The 17029-nt window shown below is 39.2% G+C and overlaps 1 protein-coding gene across 1 annotated transcript in view; it reads left to right on the forward strand.

The window, feature by feature from the left end:
• LOC126187878 (nuclear pore complex protein Nup155) overlaps positions 1-17029 on the forward strand; it is a 261223-nt gene that overhangs the window by 204697 nt on the left and 39497 nt on the right. The window contains 4 exon segments of the mRNA XM_049929211.1: positions 9268-9418; positions 9580-9839; positions 9992-10139; positions 14856-14945. Of these exon segments, the coding sequence (XP_049785168.1) occupies positions 9268-9418; positions 9580-9839; positions 9992-10139; positions 14856-14945 (649 nt within the window).

A 17029-nucleotide genomic window follows, 5' to 3' on the forward strand; every position in this document is an offset into this window, starting at 1 on the left:
GACTCAGTTCACTACTTTACAGATGGTTGTGCTGGGCAGTACAAAAATAGAAACAGTTTTAAAAATTTGACAGAACACTTGAGAGACTTTAATTTAAAGGCCCAACACTCTTTTTTTGCAACAAGTCATGGGAAGTCAATTTGTGATGGCCTAGGAGGAACTATTAAAAGAATTTTAAGGAAAGCCAGTCTACAGCTTTCAGACGAAGAACAAATAATGACAGCAATCGATGTGTAAAAGTTTTGTGGAAAAAATATTGAAAACATTCATTTTCACTTTATTGACAAAAAAGAAGCTGATTTGCTATGGTTAAAACTAGAAAAACGTTTTTCAGCAACCCGAACCGTTCCTGGAACAAGAAGTTTTCATAACTTCAAACCACTTCCAACAAACAACCTTGAAATCAGAAAGACTACAGATACTGTAAAACCCTCCTTAGTCTTTTCTTTCCATTCTTCTTCAGATTGGGTTCGTGTTGAACCATCCATAAATAGCTATGTGACTGCAAAGTATGATGGTAACTGGTACTTCGGACTGGTAAAAACAATATTCAATGATGAAGAAGATGCAGAAATTCTATTTCTACATCCTTCAGGACCAGCTGCATCATTTTATTGGCCTGAAAGGGAAGATTCTTGCATAGTGCCTTTGGACACACAGTCTGTGTAGTAGACGCACCTGAATCAAGTGGCACTGGAAGAATGTATTACTTCAAAAAAGACTGTATCAAAAGAACTGAAAGCTCTAGGATGAAGTGGGAAGACAGTTTGAATCAGCATTAATGTTTATTAAAACAACAAAATTATTCAAAAAATTCAATGTTTCAAGCAATCAGCTGGGTTATACATAAGTGTTGTAAGTACACTATCTTTGCACATAATTCTAATGTAATCTACTATAATTAATAAACATGCTAAAAAAGCTATTATTATTTTTGTTTTATCAAGTAGCCTATATGTTTAAGAGTAAATTAAAACAAATTGGAGCATTCTATCAGGTCTGTGACTCTAGATATTGCAATTCTTATAAAACAAAACATCCATTAAAAAAAAAGAAAAAAATACATATATTTTTTTCATAGAAAATATTAATATATTTTAATAGTATCATTTTTATCTTCAAATATGTATAATAAATAAACTTGCTGCAAAAATTCATGATGTTATCTAAAAGAGTTTTTAAGATAAGCAATTTTAAAGTTTTGAATACAAATCAAATTTACCATTTCCGAAGGTTCGGAAAACGCAAAACATAAAAACTTCAAAAATTTATTAAAAAAAACTATAAGAGATACAGCAAAAAAAATGCAGGTGTTGTCAGGATGGTATTAGAACCATTTGAGCCAAATTTCATGAAAATCTAAGGAGGTGGGTGTAAAATTTATTTTTTGTTGGGTGATTTGATATGGAATGATTCTCTCTCTCTCTCTCTCTCTCTCTCTCTCTCTCTCTTTCTCTCTCACGAAATTTTATTTATAATTCAGTTGTAAACAGGACAATATTTAACCAACATAGGGTCACACTTTGATCTTTGATCATAGCATATAGTATCTCAATAGAGAATTGGTTTCAATTCATGGACACTCTCATAAATAAAATTTGGTACAGAAAAACAAAAAACAAAAACCTTATTGCGTTAGACAAACAGTAACTGTTAACATAAGAGATCTGAATTTTGTACTGAATAAAAGGCTGTGAAAAGAATAGTGCAGCTACATTTCTACAGAAAATGGCACCATTAGAAGAAATGGCTGAAAAAAGTCATAAATCACAATATTTTCAGGGTGTAGTTTTTTAGAAATAATTATTCAGGAAATAAAACTGCAATTATTGTCCTATTTTACTGGTTTTGGTTGTCACAGCAAGCAGCTTCAGATCCTGTTGCTGCCATGGCAGGATATTAATAAACTAGTTGATTACCATTGTTGTCCTGTTACTTACGCATTTCAATCTTGTGAGGTAGGAAAAGAAATAAAATAGATTTCCCCATAAGCTATCAGGAACTGCTTTAGATAGCCATATAAAAGACTGCAGGTTAATATAGCAATTAAAGTATCTTGTGGAAGAAAGAGGAAAATATATCTGTTGATCTGTCGGGAAGAACAAGTAGAAATCCTGCACACTACAAAAACTACTCAAAATTACTAGGAAAAGTAAATTCTAAATAAAAAAAGGCACATTACATCAGAAATCAGTAATTCTGACAACATACTTACGGCTATATGAAATGTAGTGAAATGAGACACAGGACAACCAGCCAAACAGGATAATATCACTATTGAATTAAATGGAATTGTTATAAATTGTCACAGGCAACAAAGTGTGTAACAAGCATTTTTTAAATATAGTGAAAATGTAGGAACAAGCAGTTCAAGAGAAAAATCATAGCTTTATTTTGAAAAAGGAAGGAAAAAAAACACTCACAAAATTCAATCATATTAATGTATCACCAACGTCTCCTTTTGGAATGAAGAAAAAATATATTATTTTGGAAATAAAAGCTTATCGGGATTCGATGGTGTTTCCAACAGAGTACTAAAGATTTGTTTGCCGTATAAGTCCTACATTGCCCTAGATATCTAATACCTCATTAACTCAAGGCACTTTTCCAAAGAGATTGAAATGTGCCATGCCTCTGTAAGAAAGGTGATAAGAGTGATGTCAGTAACTAGTGATCTGTTTCACTACAGACACCATTTCCCAAAATTTTTGAGAAGGTCATGTATTCTAGAAATCCAGTACCTCTGCAAAGGAGACCATGTATAGGGCATTAGTGCAACCCACTACTAAGTACTGCTCCAGCGTTTGGGACCACCACAAGGTCAGATCGAAGGAAGATGTCAAAGCAATATCCTCAGTAAACCACCACATGGATTTCAGAAGAGTTGCTCTACTGACAACGGGGTTTACACGTTCTCTCACCAAATTTTAGGCCAGCTGGGGTGGCCGTGCAGTTGTAGGCGCTACAGTCTGGAACCGCGTGAACACTACGGTTGCAGGTTCGAATCCTGCCTCGGGCATGGATGTGTGTGATGTCCTTAGGTTAGTTAGGCTTAAGTAGTTCTAACTTCTAGGGGACTTATGACCTTAGAAGTTAAGTTCCATAGTGCTCAGAGCCATTTGAACCAAATTTTATGAGCATTGGGTAACAAAAATGCAACGGTTGATATTTTATGTGACCAACATCGACATACAAACTCCACAAGCCGCCATATCATATGTGGCTGAGGGTTGTTGTTGAGGTCTTCAGTCCTGAGACTGGTTTGACGCAGCTCTCCATGCTACTCTATCCTGTGCAAGCTTCATCTCCCAGTACTTACTGCAACCTACATCCTTCTGAATCTGCTTGGTGTATTCATCTCTTGGTCTCCCTCTACGATTTTTACCCGCCACACTGCCCTCCAATACTATATTGGTGATCCTTTGATCCCTCCGAACATGTCCCACTAACCGATCCCTTCTTCTATTCAAGTTGCGCCACAAACTTCTCTTCTCCCCAATCCTATTCAATACCTCCTCATTAGTTATGTGATCTGCCCATCTAATCTTCAGCATTCTTCTGTAGCACCCCATTTCAAAAACTTCTATTCTCTTCTTGTCTAAACTATTTATCGTCCATGTTTCACTTCCATACATGGCTACGCTCCATACAAATACTTTCAGAAACGACTTCCTAACACTTAAATCTATACTCGATGTTAACAAATTTCTCTTCTTCAGAAACGCTTTCCTTCCCATTGCCAATGTACATTTTATATGCTCTCTACTTTGACCATCATCAGTTATTTTGCTCCCCAAATAGCAAAACTCCTTTACCACTTTAAGTGTCTCATTTCCTAATCTAATACCCTCAGCATCACCCGACTTAATTAGACTGCATTCCATTATCCTCATTTTGCTTTTGTTGATGTTCATCTTATATCCTCCTTTCAAGACACTATCCATTCCATTCAACTGCTCTTCAAAGTCCTTTGCTGTCTCTGGCAGAATTACTACGTCATCGGCGAACCTCAAAGTTTTTATTTGTCCTCCATGGATTTTAATACCTACTCCAAATTTTTCTTTTGTTTCCTTCACTGCTTGCTCAATATACAGATTGAATAACATCGGGGAGAGGCTACAACCCTGTTTCACTCCCTCCCAAACCACTGCTTCCTTTTCATGCCCCTCGACTCGTATAACTGCTATCTGGTTTCTGCACAAATCGTAAATAGCCTTTCGCTCCCTATATTTTACCCCTACCACCTTTAGAATTTGAAATAGGGTATTCCAGTCAACATTGTCAAAAGCTTTCTGTAAGTCTACAAATGCTAAAAACATAGGTTTGCCTTTCCTTCATCTAGCTTCTAAGATAAGTCATAGGGTCAGTATTGCCTCACGTGTTCCAATATTTCTACGGAATCCAAACTGATCTTCCCCTAGGTCGGCTTCTACTAGTTTTTCCATTCGTCTGTAAAGAATTTGCGTTAGTATTTTGCAGCTGTGACTTATTAAACTGATAGTTCGGTAATTTTCACATCTGTCAACACCTGCTTTCTTTGGGATTGGAATTATTATATTCTTTTTGAAGTCTGAGGGTATTTCACGTGTCTCATACATCTTGCTCACCAGATGGTAGAGTTTTGTCAGGATTGGCTCTCCCAAGGCCGTCAGTAGTTCTAATGGAATGTTGTCTAATCCGGGGGCCTTGTTTCGACTTAGGTCTTTCAGTGCTCTGTCAAACTCTTCACCCAGTATCATATCTCCCATTTCATCTTCATCTACATCCTCCTCCATTTCCATAATATTGTCCTCAAGTACATCGCCCTTGTATAGACCCACTATATACTCCTTCCGCCTTAATGCTTTCCCTTCTTTGCTTAGAACTGGGTTTCCATCTGAGCTCTTAATATTCATACAAGTGGTTCTCTTTTCTCCAAAGGTTTCTTTAATTTTCCTGTAAGCAGTATCTATCTGATCCCTAGTTAGATAAGCCTCTACATCCTTACATTTATCCTCTAGCCATTCCTGCTTAGCCATTTGGCACTTCCTGTCGATCTCATTTTTGAGACGTTTGTATTCCTTTTTGCCTGCTTCATTTACTGCATTTTTATATTTTCTCCTTTCATCAATTAAATTCAATATTTCTTCTGTTACCCAAGGATTTCTACTAGCCCTTGTCTTTTTACCTACTTGATCCTCTGCTGCTTTCACTACTTCATCCCTCAAAGTTACCCATTGTTCCTCTACTGTATTTCTTTCCCCCATTCCTGCCATTTGTTCCCTTACGCTCTACCTGAAACTCTGTACAATCTCAGGCTTAGTCAGTTTATCCAGATCCCATCTCCTTAAATTCCCACTTTTTTGCAGTTTCTTCAGTTTGAAAATTTTCTCAAAAACAAAAAAAAAGAGGGGGGCACCTTCCTTCCAAGGTTTGCCCATTTGAGTTCACTAAGCATCTCTATAATAGTAAAGTGTTGATCGAAATTACAAGTAACATATCTGGCAGCCCGCCTATGAATTACTTCGACAACTCCCTTCAATCTGATCTTGTGGTAGTTCCAAACAATGGAGCAGTACTCAGCAGGGTGTTGCACTAGTGCCCTATACGTGGTCTCTTTTTCAGATGAACTACATTTTCCTAAAAATCCCCCAATAAATCGAAGTTGACTATTTGCCTTCCACACTGCAATCTATATGTGCTCGTTCCATTCTGTTACTTAACAAGTCTCTGAGCCACTCGCATATCTGGGGACATATTCCGTATCCTTGTACCTTTGTTAACAGCCTGCAGTGGGGCACCGTATCAAACACTTTTTGGAAATACAGGAATATGAAATCTTCCTGTTGCCCTTCGTCCATAGTTTGCAGATATCATGTGGGTAAAGGGCAACCTGACTTCCGCACAAGCGGTGCTTTCTAAAACTGCGCTGATTTGGAGACACAAGCTTTTTGATCTCTAGAAAATTTATTATATTCAAACTGAAAATATGTTCAAGAATTCTGCAGGAAACCAATGATAAGAATATTGGTCTGTAGCTTTGAGGGTCCGTTCTTTTACCCTTCGTATATACAGGAGTCACCTGCATTTGTTTCCAGTCGCTTGGGACTTTGTGCAGGGTGAGAGATTCACGATAAACGCCATCTAATAAGTAAGGGCCCAGCACCATAGCATACTCTTTGGAAATTGGAATTGCATCCAGACCTACTGACTTATTTGTTTTCAACTATTTCACTTGTTTCCCTGTGCCAGGGATGCCTATTACTAAGTTCTCCACATGAAACTCTGTGCAATGGTCAAACGACAGCATGTTTGTGTGATTCTACTGCATGAATGATTTCTTCAGTGCGAAATTTAAAACTATGGCTTTCCTTTGCTCTCTTCTGCTGCCACACCAGACTTCAACCGGCTTAGCAATTTCACATTGGAACAAAATTTGCTTGGGTTTTCAGCAAGATCTTCTGTGTAACATATGATGGTGGTAATTGTATGTTCTACACATTCATCTTTTTTACAGTCACATGAACCTCTGCTAACTTTTCCCAGTTATCATTTGCACATTGTCTTTTGATACAAGAATGCAACAGGCCTTGCTTCCTCACTGTTTTCTGAATGTTGTTGTTAAATCATGGTGGGTCTTTTCCATCCGTACTCCACTTAACTCAACACATACTTCTTCGGACTATGATTTACAGTCCATTAAATTTTGCCCATAAATCCTGTGTGTCCATCATACTGGAACTAAATGATGATGTTGGTTCACTGTCTATGTGGGATGCTAACAAGTGCCTATCCCCTTTTCCAGCAAAATTTATTGCTTTATTAACTTAAGTAACTGTCATCATTACGATATCATGATCAATGATCCCTGCCTCTTACTGACACCATCAGTAAGGTCATGGCTATTTTTAATCACAAGGTCTAAAATATTTCTGTTGTATGTGGGCTGTTGAACTAGCCGGTCAGTACAGTTTTTGGAAAATGTTTAAAAGTACTAGAAAAGACTGCTTATCTGTACACCCGTTCAGTGAATTCATAGACGTCTTAGTCTGTACTCAGTAGGTTAGTCACCTCTAACTAATATTGCTTGACTCATTATTTCCTACTGACCGTAAATTTATTTTGAATGACTCTGTAACTATCACAGTGGAATTGGGTGGCCAGTAAAAAACATCCTAGAATGAACCTGATTACGTCTAGACCTGTTATACGTGTCCAGATAACTTCAATTCACACTCAGATTCAGTCTAAATATAGGCAATATTTTTGTCAGCTGCAATGAACACTACCCATTGTATGGTATCTAAAATGTCTTTCTGATGTACATGTCATAAATTGCTAAATATCTCAAAGCTTTATACGTAAAGTTTCAGCCAGCTCTGTCGCAAGAACTAGAGCACGAGTAATTTCTTGGAGTTTAATAAATTTGGGAGCTTTGTTAACGGTAGAGCGGGCACGCTGTTGTTCATAACATGACTAGGTGCACGGTGCGCTTCCTACACATGCAAAGAATATCGGTCCTGATTGTTACCAAGATAAATATGAATGGGCAAAATCTCTTAGTTTAACTAAACAATGATAAAATGAACTTTAACTAATATGAGCTAAGGCACTGTTTAGTTAAACAATGATAAAATGAACTTTCATTATATCACTCTGTTGCCACGGACAGGTTTTACCCTACAGCAATGAATCACTCAATGCATTAAATAGTGCAGTTGCATCAGATCCCAGACAACCACTTATTCGATTACTAGTATCTCATAGACTACAGTCTCATTGTGCGATTGTGCTGTTGGCTTCTAATCTGAGTCAATTTATTGCATAATGAAAAGGAATAGGTATGAGCTTGCAAAATTGTGAAACAACAATCGAATGGTGCAAATTAATAATATTTGTCGTTATAGGCACATCTGTTTGGAGGTTAAGAGTACTTCAACATCTACTGATAAAATTTTAACGGTCAAAGTAACTTTACTCTGAATGACGTCTGATTTCATCAGAGTATCTCAAAGTACCACCTAGCCTTAGAAGAAACTCTGTGCTGTGTAAGAATAGTACGTGGCATCCATCCCCTATCATCTTGTAAACATCTGTTTAAGGAGTTGAACAAGTGCTTCACAGCACATTTACTCGCTCGTGAAGCTTGTTGTAAATAATCCACTGCAGTTCAAAAGGCAATGGGAGGGGATCCTCAAGAGAACAGGGCATTACAAATGAAATCACGTAACCATCTGAGGTCCATGTCAAGAGTGAAACATTAACCTAGAAAAATCCTAAAAAGTGATAACAGGATCAGGCACCAAAAGTCACCAGAATCATAAAACATGGAAGGTGTAATGAAGACAGGAAGAAAAAACACACATTTAATGGCGTTAATTACGTACTCCATATAAACTATTCCTCCCCGTTCCACAAGACTGGGAACACTTACAGGAAAACTATGTAATAGTAAATACTTGCATGCCATGAGCATTAAGGGTGCAAATGACCCATAACACAGGTACATTATGAATCGGGTACTTGATTGGTGAACTGTTTCAACAGGAAGGAGGTGGAACCATCACAACATTAGTATGGATCACAACATTAGTATGGAAGAGAATATTTACACCTCAGTACAAGGTAAATATTGGCCAAACAGGTAGGAATTTTCATACAAGATTTAAAGAACACAAGGACCTTGCCAATTCCAGATAAGCGTTGATAGTGTATTTGATTGACAATAACACCAGCTGCAGCAAGTTAGCGATAACTTAACTGTCTACACACTGCGGAGAAAGGTAGAATACTTAATGTTCTGGAAGACTTCGAAATGTTAATCTCATTTCCCATCCTCGTGATACAATTTATAAACTATCTGACCTGTATCACAAAAATATTTTAGTTAATTATGACATGATAAAGGCAAGTTAAGATTTGCATGTAACATAATAGCCAGCCGGGGTGGCCAAGCGGTTTTTTTTTTTATATTTATATATCACGTTGTATTATCTCGTAATAGGTAGAGTCTATTACTTTTTACTTGTATTGGTCAGGATGGAGAAATGGTAAAAGAGTGCAGAATTGTTACTTTCATTTGATAGAGCAAAGCCCTTTTTCCTTTCCTAAACTTTCCCAATCTGATTTTTTTTTCCCCTTTCTCTGAAGATCTTATTTGTGACATGTAAAAATTTAATTGCCCTTTTCCTCTTATTTTTTAGGCGAAAGCATGAGTATTAGTGCTTTAATTGTGCAATAGCCTCATGTAAAATAACATAATTTATACTATTGTATATGTTATAACAGGATGGAATGTTACAAAGAAATCACTTCAGTACTGGGTCATCTGTATAATCAGTCTCTATTGAATCCGTATGCACCAAGGATACCATTGAAACCTGGTGCAGGAGTACCAAAAGATGGGAACCAAGCCTCACCTGCTGAAGCTGAAAAGCAGGTGAATTTTAAATAATTTTCAATGGCACCAAAGTGAAACAATTTAGCTCTTGTTATCTGGTAATAATGTTTGTAGGAAAGTCCAGGAATTTCTAACCAATCAACTTCCAATTGAAAAATTTTCACAACAGTGTTTATAATTTAAATTTTTTCCATGTGCAGATGAAGAAGATAATACAGCAGGCACTGTCAACAAAGGATGAACTCCTGCATGTAGCTATATACGACTGGATGTTAGGGAAACAACTTCTAGAGCAGTTAGTGACAATCTCTGAACCTAGCTTTGAGAGATACTTGAAGCATTCTGCAGAGCGCAACAGTGATAGTAATTACATCAATGACCTGCTTTGGAAGTTCTATGAGAAGAATGAAAATCACGCTGAAGCTGCACAAATTTTACTTAAAATGGCAACAACTCCTGGGTAACTAATTATTACAAATTTTATATTTTTTATTTGTTGTTCTTGCTCTTGATGACATAAGCATTCTTTATCAGCGAAAACCACATATCTGTAAAAGACAATGAACATTCTCTGTTACCTGCTCATAAAGTTCCAAATTTTTAATTTTATAGGTCTTCTCTGAATCTTAATCAGCGGATAGCTTACTTAGCTCGAGCAGTTATGTGCATGCGTAGTGATAAAGTGGGTTGTGCACCTCATCTAGGAATTGTGCTTCAGGAACTTGAAGACAAGATTGATGTGGCCCACGTACAACAACAGGTAATTTAGTATGCCTTAAATACATTAGTTTCCATTAAACCAAGACAGTGACTTTCATCATTTTTTAAAATAATACAAGTATTTTACAGCCATTCAAAATGGACTATTGTTTCAGTCACCTGCATAGTGGTGTTGGCAATGTCACTTTCCTTATACTTTGACATTAGAGAAGAAATGGTAGTTGTTTTCTTCCAGAATAAATTGTATCATCATATTTGTTAATGTGTGGAACAAATTGTTTGAGCCAGTGTACCACTTGGAGAATTATCTTTCTCATTGTTTGAGAAACATTCAGACCTAAGATTGCACACTCTTAAACTCATTTCTCTCCTTGCTTTCGGAATCTATTCATATTGGTAGTCACACATTTTTGTTCTTTTGCCCAGAGTTATACCAAAAATATTATCAGTATAATGAACACAACTAAAGTATCTTCATACATGAGCTCCCTGGCCACAACATCTAACATGTGGCGCATATCTCGAATCCTCTCTCTCACCAGTGCCATGCTGGCTCTGCGTTTTATCTTGTTCGCCGCTTTGTGTGTGGGGAAATGTACTCACCACATCCGCAACTCAGAAGATTTCCTGCAACGCCTCAAGCAACTGCACATCACAGATTCGGACATCATGGTTAGTTTTGATGTGGTATCGCTGTTCACCAGGGTTCCCCTGAAGGACTCACTAGAACTGATTGCAGAGAAATTTGACGGTGCTCTGTTGGACCTGTTCAGTCATACACTGACATCCACGTATTTCCTGTACAGAAACCAATATTACGAGCAAACTGAAGGTTTGGGCAGCCCACTGTCCCCTTGTGGTTGCCAACATGTTTGTGGAGAGTTTTGAGGAGAGGGCATTGGAGGCAGCCACATTTAAACCCATATGCTTCTTTAGGTATGTGGATGACACATTCGTGATCTGGCCACATGGGATGGACAGGCTCAATGAGTTTCTGGAACATCTTAACTCATGCCACCCTAATATCAAGTTCACCATGGAACTGGAGAAGAATGGCCAGCTGCCATTTCTGGATGTATTAGTCCAGAGGAAAGCAGATGGATCAATTGGCCAGTCTGTACCGAAAACCAACACATACTGATTTATATCTGCGGGCCAGCAGCTGTCACCACTCTGCACAGAAGAATGGGGTTCTGAAGACTTTGGTCCACAGAGCACGTGCCCTGTCAGACCAAGAGAATCTACCTATAGAGATAGAACGTCTCAAAATAGTTTTCTCCAAGAATGGATACACGGACAGACAAATTGAGAGGGCACTCCAACCAGCCACTATACCACAGGTTCCTGAAGAAGACCAAGATGAAGCAAAGAAGGTGGCATATCTGCCCTATGCTGGCTCTATTTCTGCCAGAATCAGTAGGATCCTCCGTAAACACAATATCAAGCGTGTTTTCTGTCCATCCAACAAGATCGGGGGACTGCTGGGGAGTGTCAGACGACCTTGGGTTACGAAAACCAGGGATTTACAATATACCTTGTCAATGTGGCATGTCCTACGTTGGCCAGACAACAAGAACTGTGGAGATCAGGTGCAAAGAAGATCAGAGGCACACTAGACTAAGACAGGTGACTAAGTCAGCCATTGCTGAACACTGTCTAGAACTAGATCGTGCCATGAAGTATGAGGATACCAAGATTCTAGCACAAACACCCAGATTTTGGGACAGCGTTACAAGAGAATCGATAGAAATTAAAATGGCTGACGATCTTATGAACCGTGACACAGGGTACCAGCTGAGCAGAGCCGGGGATCCGGCTCTGGAATTGTTAAAGGAGCAACGGGGCCAGCTGCAACACTACACAAACAGAAGAACCAGAGACATGGAGATGGAAAACGAGCCCCTGACGGACTGCCAGGTGCACCAGACTGAAGGTGGAACACCCAGAAGTGGGACTGGTGGGCACGGACCGCAGAGGGAACATCCGGAGCCGCAGCGGATGAAAAACGGGGCGGCAACGCTCCAACAGGTCGTGGTGAGCAGGCGCGGACCGCAGGGGGAACGCTTGGTACCCCAGACCGTAGATGAAACCCCCAGGAGCGGGTTTGGTGGGCGCGGACTGCAGAGGGAACACCTAGAACCGCAGCGGACGGAAAACGGAGCAGCAACACTCCAGCAGGTCGCAGGGAATGAGCTTGGACCACAGAGGAAGCGCCTGCAGCCGTTGGTGGAGGGGGAAGGCCATAGGCATAAATACTGGACCAGATCCACTCGAGGAGCAGTCTCAGGTCGCACCTGATGAAGGTCACGAGCTACGTGACCGAAATATTGTGCAAGTACGACGCTGATATCCGACAGAACACCCGACAACCCAAGATGTCATTAAACTACCCTTTTTTTTTTCTTCTCCCCAGAATGATGTTTGCATGTTTCCTTCTTTTGGCTCTATTTAAGCTTTAAACAGGTGACTGTTACTGTTGAGAAGTGGCAGATTTTTCTGACCCCTCTTTAAGATGTTTCTCCACATTATATTTTTTCCCCACCCATTTTGGTAATTGCAAAATCTACACAATATTGATTTCAACCTTTTGTGGGCATTCATAACTGCACAGCACACATGTGACAAAGCTGTAGATAGATCTGACAAGGGACTTTTTCTATGAGTAAAACCAAAAATAACTCTAATCGCACTTTAGAGAAAGACGTACACTGTGGTCGAAATACATTGTCAGGTATTGCTTTCAGGTCGCTATAGTCCAACATGCTGACATTATAAACTGACAGGTGACCATAAGCGTAAACAAACTAGAATGCCAAATGCGAGACGAGCATTGGGGGAAAACAGGCCCCACATCCTCTTTGCAGGACAGCCACTCAACACACCTGTTGTGTGTTTTTCCAAAAACAGAACTCAGTCATTCATGGGCCAGGTTATTAAAAGGTACTAAGGATCAGTTATCACTTCTGGTGTTGTGAGGCTCGTAATTGAACTTTGTGATGGACCAAACTAGCGTCTCCTCTCATTTCAGATTAAGAAAGAAAAACTAACAAGCAACACGCAGCACCAAGCATTTGGTAATGGCTGCTGCAGAATTGCTTGCTGAGGTTCGCAATGTTGTAAATGAGGTAGTTAAGACCTGACTTCTACCAGTATTTAGCACATCACCAGTTTAAAAACTCAGGCATCTATCACAGGCAGATCTACATGTCCACAAAAAGTTAAACCTTGGAACTTCAGATAGCAAGACAAATGTATACATTTCTTTGTTCTAAAATGCTATGTCCAATGGCTGACTCCTATGTTGCATTATACAGGGTGTATCTCATGCAAACCATTTAGCTGCTCACAGTTGGTGTGGCACCTTATCATTGAACACACTGATCTCTTGTTGCGATCATGCACCCTTGTTTTTCTTTCTCTCTCTTAAACATGTTCTTACATTGTCTTTCCAAATTAGACTTCACCAGATGATGTGCAGTAAGAGTAAACAAAAACTTTAGTACATTTTTGATATTTACAAGCAAAAACTAAAGCTGTTTCAATTACCTCTGATAATATATTGAAAATTATATATAACCACCTTGACTATCCGTGAGCACCTCCAGGACTGACCCAAACTTCCATATGTCATTGAGTCCACAACTATAATGCTTGCACATTTTGTAATTATCGCAGAGGGAGAGAAAAATAATTTATCATCATTTTAGCCTGTCAAGGCACAGATACATCAGTGATGGTTGCAGTGTCTGTGTCTATACAGTGTCTGTATCATCACATTACAATATATTTCAGACATCACTGCATATCTGACAGAACAGATACTGTTCTGACGGTTACACCTGTGATAATTATCATTAAATTGGCTCTCATTTTGTGATAAAATGTTTCATCTGTACAGAATTTGCTATGAAATAGCATTTACTAGGTAATTTCACATTTTGGAATTTTGAGACAGAATTTGCAGGTATATATGAATTCATCACAAATTGCAAATTTTTTAGGACCCTATGTGTGAGGCACTAAGCGATCTTCTGACAAGTAACCAACATTCTGATTAAGAAAGCTATTGCATAATCTTTCCTTGCTACTATGTATGTACTTTCTGCAGTTGTGTAGAAGTGCTGATCATTTGCATATCCAAGCATCTCAGTTTGATATTTGTTGTTGCAGTTTAATGACCAGCAGTACAATAACTGTCAAAGGTACTTTTTTCCACTCATGAATGTAAACCATGTAATGTAATACAGTAGCTTTTGTCAGTTGAACATCTTGCATCCAGTCACATATTTTAGTATATAGTTTGTATCTTGAGTAGTGGTCTACAGTAAAACAAAGTTGAACTTCAGATCTCACCACATCCCTTTTATTGTGGGCACTGCAAAGAGCTCCTGCAATGTCGAGAAGTTGCTATTGTGCCCTTAGTAACAAGAGGTGTGCTTCTTAGGCATCAGATTCTAATTTTATTTCTAATATTTCAGACCATTTCCAGGTCTCCATAATAGTGTGATAATTTTCAGTGTTTTGTAAAAAAAAAAAAAAAATAGGGGGGGGGGGGGGAAATCCCCAATTAGCATATAGATAGTATGTAGTTCGTGGCTCCCAAGGACTCCAGTGGCTTTTACATTTCCTTGAATATAGCACCCTTGTTTGATAGTTCATAGTTTCACACTGATTTATCATTTGTTAATATCTTTGGATCAGTCTTTTCAGAATAACTAAATTACTGCATAACATTCTTAAATTTTATTTCTTACAGATTTTGGACAGAATTTCATCCATGCCCCGTTCAGCAAGAACGGAAGAAGCAGTTGAAAAGCTAAATAGCTCTCTTATAGGCTGCACAGAGGTAAGAAGTGAGTCTGGTTTAAATATGTTCATGAAAAATGTCAATGAAAGATGCTATATATACACATACCAAAAAGTTTTGTCACCTCAGTTCTAAGAGTTAAGGAACCTGTACAGAAAATTTTAATATAGATCAACGTAAACATGATTTCCACACTTTTTACTGCTCATGAAAACAACACATTGCGTGTTGTACCACCATACAGCGAGACCTTCAGAGATGGTGGTCCCGATTGCTCTACATACCGGTACCTCTAATACCCAGTAGTATGTCCTCTTGCATTGATGCATGCCAGTGTTCATCTTGGCATACTATCCACAAGTTCATCAAGGCACTGTTGGTCCATATTGTCCCACTCCTCAATGGCGATTTTGGGTAGATCCCTCAGAGTGGTTGGTGGGTCACGTCGTCCATAAACAGCCCTTTTCAATCTATCCCAGGCATGATCGATGGGGTTCATATCTGGAGAACATGCGGGCCACTCTAGTCGAGCGATGTCATAACCAAGAAGGAAGTCACTCACAAGATGTGTACGATGTGGGTGGGAATTGTCGTCCATGAACATGAATGCCTCGCCAATAAGCTGCCGATATGGTTGCACTATCGGTTGAAGGATGACATTCACGTATCACCCAGTCATTATGGCGCCTTCCATGGCCACCAGCGGCGTACGTCGACCTTGCGTCATGCCACCCAAAAACAGCAGGGAACCTCCACCTTTCTGCACTCGCTGGACAGTGTCTCTAAGGCATTCAGCCTGACCGTGTTGCCTCCACACACACCTCCGACGAACATCTGGTTGAAGGCATGTGTGACACTTGTTCCTGAGCAGACCATTCGGCATGTTGTTGGACCCAACTGCACCACACAGCATGATGCCGTGGTTGCAAAGATGGACCTCGCCATGGACGTTGGGAGTGAAGTTGCGTATCATACAGCCTGTTGCGCACAGTCTTGAGTCGTAACACGACGTCCTGTGGCTGCACGAAAAGCGTTATTCAACATGGTGGTGTTGCTGTGAGGGTTCCTCCAAGCCATAATCTGTAGGTAGCGCTCGTCCACTGCAGTAGTGGCACATGGGCGGCCTGATGAAGGCATGTCATTGACAATTCCTGTCTCTCTGTATCTCCTCCATGTCCGAACATCATCGCTTTGGTTCATTCTGAGATGCCTGGACACTTCCTTGTTGAGAGCCTTTCCTGGCACAAAGTAACAAAGTGGATGTGATCGAACCGCGGTATTGACCGTCTAGGCATGGTTGAACTGCAGACAACACGAGCCATGTGCCTCCTTCCTGGTGGAATGACTGGAGCTGATTTGGCAGTCAGCCCCCTCTGTCTAATAGGCACTGCTCATGCATGGTTATTTACATCTTTAGGCGGGTTTAGTGACATCTCTGAAGAGTCACAGGGACTGTGTCTGTGATACAATATCCACAGTCAACGTCTACCTTCAGGAGCTTTTGGAAAAGGGGTGATCCCAAACTTTTTTTGGTGTGTGTAATTTTTATTTATTTATTTAATTTTTTGCATACAAATTTTTCAGTGACCCTTCTGATCATTACAAATTAAAGCTTTAATTGTTAGTTTTATAGATATCTTTCAAAGTAATTTATGTGGTGACTTTATAGAATAATCGTGTGAATTCTTACGTTTGAGTGTAACTAAATTTGTATGTTCGACCCATTGATAGTAGAAACTATGTATGTAACCTTGCCAAATCCACCAATCACTCACACACATCACAATCATTAATAAAGAAATGTAATAACATCCTGCAGCAGTACAGATTTTATCACAGAAAGCGTCAGTCCCACATATCATCTTTCAACAGTGATATTCTTTAACTATCAGAGTTTCTCTGTACTTACTTCTACAGTTATCCAATTTCATGTCTGCTAATAAGAAACATACTTCAATAAAATGCTGTATTGTGCACAATTAATGCCAGGGCAGTAAGGATGTACAGTCCATTTTAGGCACCATTTTCTTGCCCTTTTAATTCAACCTTACCCCGATTTATTATCCTTTTTTTCTCTTTGTTGTAGAAATTGTGTATTTTCAGCTATGTTTTATCTAATGGGT

Source organism: Schistocerca cancellata, chromosome 5, assembly GCF_023864275.1.
Source record: "Schistocerca cancellata isolate TAMUIC-IGC-003103 chromosome 5, iqSchCanc2.1, whole genome shotgun sequence".
Classification (NCBI taxonomy): domain Eukaryota; kingdom Metazoa; phylum Arthropoda; class Insecta; order Orthoptera; family Acrididae; genus Schistocerca; species Schistocerca cancellata.